This window comes from Pteropus alecto, unplaced genomic scaffold, assembly GCF_000325575.1.
Source record: "Pteropus alecto unplaced genomic scaffold, ASM32557v1 scaffold53, whole genome shotgun sequence".
Classification (NCBI taxonomy): domain Eukaryota; kingdom Metazoa; phylum Chordata; class Mammalia; order Chiroptera; family Pteropodidae; genus Pteropus; species Pteropus alecto.
In genome coordinates, this window is record NW_006434366.1 from 5,227,612 (window position 1) to 5,235,111 (window position 7,500).

General features: G+C 49.9%; 1 protein-coding gene across 1 annotated transcript in view; it reads right to left on the reverse strand.

Annotated features, from left to right (window-relative positions):
- Positions 1-7,500, reverse strand: part of CNTN6 (contactin 6) — a 124,130-nt gene that overhangs the window by 31,190 nt on the left and 85,440 nt on the right. The window contains exon 11 of the mRNA XM_006909199.1: positions 7,255-7,382. Within this exon, the coding sequence (XP_006909261.1) occupies positions 7,255-7,382 (128 nt within the window). The remainder of the gene's footprint in view (positions 1-7,254; positions 7,383-7,500) is intronic.

The following is a 7,500-nucleotide window of genomic DNA, read 5'->3' on the forward strand; positions in this document are numbered from 1 at the left end:
GTCTATTTACCTAGCTGTATCTAGATAGATAGATATAACATATATACATATATATAAACTATATCTATCTAAACATATAAAATATTATAAACTACGCACACCGATGGATAAATACATACCTACAGACAGATATAATCTAGAGTATCAGTTTAGGAAATACTATTTTTAAATAACAGGTATCTCAGGAAAAGAAACAGAGTTAACTATTAAATTACTCAGATAGAACTTCCAGGACTGAGAAGCCGGAGTTCCCAGGATGACGACGAGTGCCAAATGCCCAGTGCAGAGGAGGAGCTGCGACTTAACTGCTCGTAAGCGCGCAGCTGTGGAGCACGAGGGCCACCAGACTGCGAGAGAGACAGACAGAGAGAGAGAGAGACAGACAGACAGAAACACAGAGAGAGACAGAGAGAGAGAGAGAGACAGAGACAGAGACAGAGACAGAGAGAGAGACAGAGACAGAGAGACAGACACACAGAGAGAGACAGAGAGAGAGAGAGACAGAGAGAGAGAGAGAGAGAGACAGAGAGAGAGAGAGAGAGAGACAGAGAGAGAGAGAGAGAGAGACAGAGAGAGAGAGAGAGAGAGACAGAGAGAGAGAGAGAGAGAGACAGAGAGAGAGAGAGAGAGAGACAGAGAGAGAGAGAGAGAGAGACAGAGAGAGAGAGAGAGAGAGACAGAGAGAGAGAGAGAGAGAGACAGAGAGAGAGAGAGAGAGAGACAGAGAGAGAGAGAGAGAGAGACAGAGAGAGAGAGAGAGAGAGACAGAGAGAGAGAGAGAGAGAGACAGAGAGAGAGAGAGATGGAGAGGCAGAGAGAGAGACAGACAGAGAGACAGACAGAGAGACAGAGAGACAGAGAGGCAGAGAGAGAGAGACAGAGAGGCAGAGGGGCAGAGGCAGAGGGGCAGGGCGTCCGGGTCGAGGGGCCTCCCGCGCACGGTGGGTCGGCACGGAGTGGCGGTGACCATCGGAAGTGGGGAGTGAATCGACGTCCAGGTCACGGGAAGCCAAGCAAACGGCGCGAGCAGGGGGCCACTAACGCGGGGGCAGCAGACGCAGGACGTCGGCGCGGACGCCCCGAGGACCCTCGCCAGGAGACAGGCGTGCGGCTCTCCCGCAGCCAGGCCAGCCGTGGAGGCGTCGGTTTTTCTGTCATAGTTTCTCCTCTTTGTGCACGTACGTGCAGAAGGCCAGATGTTTCACATCTCCTCGGCCAAGCGCAAGGTCATCTGCTTGGACGTGTGCTTCACGGATTCAAGTGCACGTGGCCCACGGTGTGTGCCCCGCCGTGGGCAGAGGAGGGTTTAGCTGTGACCCACAAGGCGCTCACGGCCGCTGCATCGCAGCTTTCCGGCGGGCGCCACTGCCTGTCTGTCTTCCACGTCAATACGTCAATGATTTACAGCAAATGTGAAAAGATGCTCAACAACCCGAGGGGGAGAGAAACGAACGAAGGAAAGCGGCTGCGTAAAACGCGGGGAACCCCGTCTCAGGGGCACGCAAGGCAGCACTGGGCTGCCCCCAGCAAGCAGCAGCGTGACGCGCGAACACAGGTGCCCCCCTCCTAACAGACGACCGGAGCGGGGCGCACCGGCCCCCGGAAAGAGCTCGCACTGCGGGTGCCAGCTGTGCCCTCTGCAGACCGTCGCTCCTCAGTGAGCGGTGACTTTTACGGCACCGCGTCCGTGAGAAATAGACGGCGATCGCTCAGACCACCGTCCGCCGTCACCAGGCCAGGCTGCCGTGAGCGCTGCAGCGTCACGTGACACGGGATCGGGAGTCCTGACTTCGGCCGGTGCGGGACGCGTAGGCGGGGGGACGCTTGCTCCCGAACAGTCACGCGGGGCCGGGGGAGACCGGTGAGAAGAGGGTCGGGGTCCCTTCCTCCCATCTGCTGCCCTCCGGCCCAGCATCTCCCTCCTGGGGCCTGAAGGAGTCTGGCGCCCCGTCCTCGAGTCTCGAGGATCCACGCGCTGGATGCCGAGCCTGCGTCTGCGGGTCCTTCACGTAGTAATGACACATCGCTCCTCAAACACGGTCTCGGTGTGGTTTTGGGTCACACAAGGGTACGCATCTGCCGATGACACTTAAGATGTATGTATTTCATTATACGTTAAGTTTATCTCAAATGAAAGAGTACAAGCAAATACTAAATTCTGCTTAATGAATGACAGCTGAAGCAATTAGGGGGAAGTACTAATATCTGCGAGTCACTATATTTTTATCCCTCTGGACTGTAATCACTGTCCCGTGAAGGTGGCACGTGCAGGTGTCACATAAGGTACTGGAGGGTACGGAAGAGGACGGGAAAGGCCCAGCTCGTGCGAACACAGGGCCCCCGGGCCAGTGGTTTCGGCCTCTGCACCTCAGTGTCCCCCGCGTGACATGAAGGTGGTGTCTGATCACAGTGTGGCTCTGAGGTTCAGCGACATGACACGCGTGAAGCCTGCATCACAAGCCTGGGGCGAGCGTGCACTAATAAACGGGAGTCAACGATGATGATGATGCAGAGTGTGACATTCAGGACGGGAAGGGCCAGCTCTCCGCCGTCCGGTCACACTTAGCGATGGACCGGCCCGGTCTCCGCTTTCCACCAGTCTGAGAAGTGGTGTGCACGCCCGTGGGGGCCTCCTTCGCGCGGGGTCAACGCTGGCTATATACTCCCTATTTTTTACTAAGAATGAACAAAACTTTAGCCAATCACGGGTTTGGTCTGTTCCGTAAAAAATATCTTGAACAATAAAAAAAAAAATGGTGCAAACCTACAACGCATAAATATCTGTCTTTTACGTTATAGATTACACGATGTACGTTAACAAGAACAACATCCCTGGAAATTCTGTGAGTGACGTGCCACATTTCTTAAAAAACTACCAAAATAACATTGACATTACCGTGTCTCATATGTGAATGTGTTTTGTGTGTTTTCACTTTTTTACCTGGAGATATTACGGAATTCAAGTCTCAAGAATTCAATCGGCATTATTTTCGATATGAGAGGGGCATATCGAAAAATTTCATTTCTAGCCAGTGTAAAACTTTACTATAGGGTTTTTCACCTTAAAATTGCTTCCATGCATTTTTAAATCAAAGTCTTCATTCTATTAAAATGTTTTAAATCATTCTCTGCAGAAAATCGGGGTGCAGAATTGAGCATTTTGGAAAACACATCGGCAGATCTGAGAGACTTCTCTGCCCCAGTGTTTTCAACCAGGACGAGATGTCCCGCAAATTCCAACGCGCGTCGTCATTTCTGTGGAACTGTACTTTGGTGGACTCGATAGGGCCGGGCTGTCTCCACACAGCTGGGCTCAACGCTCAAGTTCAAACGCAGAGCCCCCGTCAGCTACCCAGCTTGAAATTTCTCTCAGTGAATGGAGGACTCCATCAGTGCATCCCCTCGCTCCGCAGGAGGAAATGGATAGGCCACTGTCTGTGCTGGCATAATAAAGCCTCTATCACAAAGAATAAACAACTAAATGAACAGCAATAAACTTAATTTGCACATTAGATATGCTTTTCCAAGTTCCGACATTTCAGCTGAATATAATGCTGAAGCAATGAGGCCTATAATTGAACATCCAAAACTTCTCCAGTGGGGAAACAAAAACAAATGTTGCCTGCAGACCAGATCGTTTTTATAGCCTGCTGTTACTCTGCTTTTTAATAATTTTCCAAATGCCAGATCGAATAATTTCTCCTTTTATGTGATTTTCATCTACTTCTCGGCGCATGTAATTTGAAGCCGAGTCCTCCAAAACGAAGACCCTCACTTAAGCTCTCTCTGCTCCCGGCCGACTCCCCGTTTGTGCCCATGGAAGATGGCCCTCGATCACACTGGGCGTCTTCAGAGGCCCTGGCATGGCCGGCTAATCGGACTCGCGATGTCTGAATGCGAAGTTGCCTCCCCGTCGCATTAGCAAAATAGACGCACCATGCAGATAACTTCGGAATCCTCTTAACGCAGATAAGCCGTATCGGCCCCAAACTAAGCCGGACGGCTCTTCCTCTCCGAACTGTGATTGTCTTACATGCTATCTAACAGCAACATTTCTTGCGTGACTGAGGCTGATAAGGACATTCAAGAAGAGATGATTGGTTTATCAGCTTTACTGAAATTTCTCATTTGCTCCTTGCCATGCTGTTACCAGTAAGGTCGCTACAGGCTGATCTTGGTTTGGGAAACACAGTTGTATCGGACTCTGTGATGACAATCAGACGAGCATCGTACACGAGCAAACACTCACGCTAACCCATTTTCACAAACAACCAGATGACTTCCCTCCCGACAGTCCAGGAAATGGCTGAATCGATGCATACAATTATAATTACTATAATTCTTTCTCAGATTAAAGCTTCCAATCTGTAGGCTGCAAAATAATAATTCGCTGGCAGTGATACCTTCGCCGTTTCTGCATGAAAGGGAATGACAGACAGCAGTCTCGTTAAGGGGGTATGATGATAACAGGCTTTTCTGTGAACTGGATTTGCATAGCAATCCCATGGTTTAATCAAGATTGTGCATTACAGATCAGTAGTAAAGCAAAGTTCTTAGTGATGCTTTTACTCATCCTGTACACGCATTTTGTGTTTATGCAGTTTTTTTAAAATATGTTTGTGCCATCATGTATGTGTGTATTTGTGTAACACACAGTGGTCCTTGTCAATGGCAAAGAAACAGAAGATCCTGGGATGTGGATATTTCATGGGGGTAAAACAACAAACACAACGACCTTCCGTTATCAGATACAGACGAGTGAAAATAACTCGATATTTACGCAAACTAAATATGTCCTTTCTGCACACGAGGGAGGCTCTGGTCTGTGCGAAGGTATCAGAACACTGAGTTCTCCCCCAAAAGCCTCTAGGATTTCCATACAGCTTCACATTTGAAACCCCTTGCAGACTAAGTTCTCTGTCTACCAGAAATACAGAAATACAGACGCTTACGCCGGGAAGGTGAAAATTTAGAAATTTGTTATTTTCCTCTGACGCTCGTTAGTGCAAAGTATTCTAAGAAGCTTAAACCTGGAACCACAAAAAACTCGCAGATTTTAGAACAAGGAGTCGGGACGGAAATTACCCCTGGGCACGAAGGCGTGTAAGAGGACACCTTTTCACTCGCTCAATCGGCATTTATTGAACTCGTGCAGTTCCCAGGATGTGTGACACCCCTGCCTTCTTTAAGTTCTTTTCCAGAGGAAAGGAGGGATGGAAGAGAAACGAGAGACTTAGAAAATTGTGAATTAAATAGTTTGTAGAAGATGAAGTGTGTCACAGAGAGAGAGTGGAAAGATGGAATCGACTAGGAATGCAGATTGGGACAATTTTGTTTCAACAGACCCGGCAAAGAACACCGAAAATAAACAAAAATATAAGTCAGTTTTTTTTTTAAACCGAGCAATCTTATTTAGTTATTTTCTGACTTGTAGAAAGAGCAAAGTACCTGGGGACAACGGCATGTTTAATGGAATAGCCCAAATATAGACTGATATGTTTTCATTCCAAGAACTAGAAGCCTATCTAGCAAAAACGTGGCTACGCCACACGTCGGAAATAACCAGCCACTGCCTTGAAACGAGGCACAGCCCGCTGCCCCCGAGTTCTCAGAGCAATAGGAATCTTCTGCTTTCCTCAACTCCACTGCTGACGGACGGCATCATGCTGCCGAAGGCTCGAGAAACACTTGAGGGAGAGGAACATCCATCCGCCCCATCTACCTGCTCATTATCATTTTCCTTAACCTCCGCGGCGAATTCTTGCATTTAAGCAACAGAACCATCGGTCCAGCTCGCCGGTCCCCGGTGTTCTACAGAAACTTTCTTAGAGAAAGGACGTTTCTGGGGCTGCTGTGTTCTGTCCCCGTATTTCACACCTGAGGCCCCCACCCCGTCTCAGGACTGCTCCAGACATGGGGAAATCAACGGCTTTTTCTCCTCCAACCCCCCGTCAGGCTTCTGCTGTAATAAAGTGAAATCGAGCCACCTCTCCCTTCTTAATTTGAAATGAGGTGATAAATCTCTCTCTTTTTTTCTCCCTTAATGGACATGTTATTTCTTTAAACACAAAGCGTTCCCACTCGTCAGTACGTGGCTGCACCAAGAGCTTTCTGGAGAAGCGGCCGTCAGTAAGCACAGCCCCAGCCCACCCTTCAAAACATCGAGTCCATCTCCGTCTTAAAACCCCGATAGGAAGACCGTCCCAAGGACGCGGAGTTTTTCAAAATGTGCCACGGCAGTTGGATTTCGACACTGGCCGCATCCGTCACACTGCCCGCGCGCTTCAGACGACTATGGGCACAGTAACGAGACAAAGTGGCAGAGATAGGCAGAGAGACCCTTCCTGAGGGAGGCGCGAAGCGTGGCGGGTAACTCTTTTGTACCGAATACATTCGTTTTTAAATAGAAATGATGATCAAACAGTCAATGCTGAATTTAATCATTTGGGCTTAGTTAGCCGCTCAGACTACTTCATCAAGACAGTCGTCTTTATCATCCAGGTGACAAGGAAATGATCAAAGGGACGTGGCTTCCAGTGAACACGCAAGCATCGCGAGCCGAGGCTCGATCGAGCCAAGCAGCAGCATCAGGGCCTGGACTCTGACTCGAACGACGTCCCCGGCGACTGACCCGCCAGGTGCGTTCGGAGCGACAGTCGCGCAAGAGCCTGAAGAGAGGACGCGGCCCTGTCGCCCCCAGCCGTCTGCTGTCATCTGCCCTCTGATGGGGACATAATGATGACGCACGTGGACGCTAATATTTAATATTTTTCTCTTTGAAAAAACCGCTTGTTAGAGTGTCTGCGAGAGTCTGCATTTCACTTATGCGCCTAGAGGTCCATAAATAAATGAACTGGTTATGTACTCGGCAGCCTTCTATGCAAGTAATTGTTCCATACGAAATGAGAATTTCTGAAGGAAACTTAACCGAGAAAAATAGTATCCACCGACCTTATCGAAATGTCCATGTCCCCCACCCGCCACCCCCACGCGGGCATTCGTGGGATTTCAGATATTTTAGATGTGGCTTTGAATTCTGCCCAATTTCCCACTGATGGCATTTGGACGGCTGAAGCACTGACCCCGGCCCTGGTCCCCCGCTGGCAACGGGCACTTACTATTGATGAGTACGGGGACACGCTCGGGTTACCCGTGACACGCCCACCGTGACGCAGGGGTGACGCTGTGCGCGAGGCCGTGACACGCGTACTTATCTCCCGTGCTCGCCAAGCACCGATGCAGGTGATAAGGTACCTTTTACGACCAGGCCGCCGGTGTCCTTGGCGACGCCAAACTGATTCGTCGCGGTGCACGTGTAGGGCCCGGCATCGGACCTGGTCACGTTATGCATGGCGAGGCTGCCGTCCTCCGAGACGTACACTCTGAGAAGGAAACACGCAAGCATCGGCAGTGAGGCTTCTGAAAGTCCGTCACACTCAACCTCTCACCTGCATTTCAAACCGCGGGCGCGTGTGACATGCGCATGCATCCCTCGCCCGT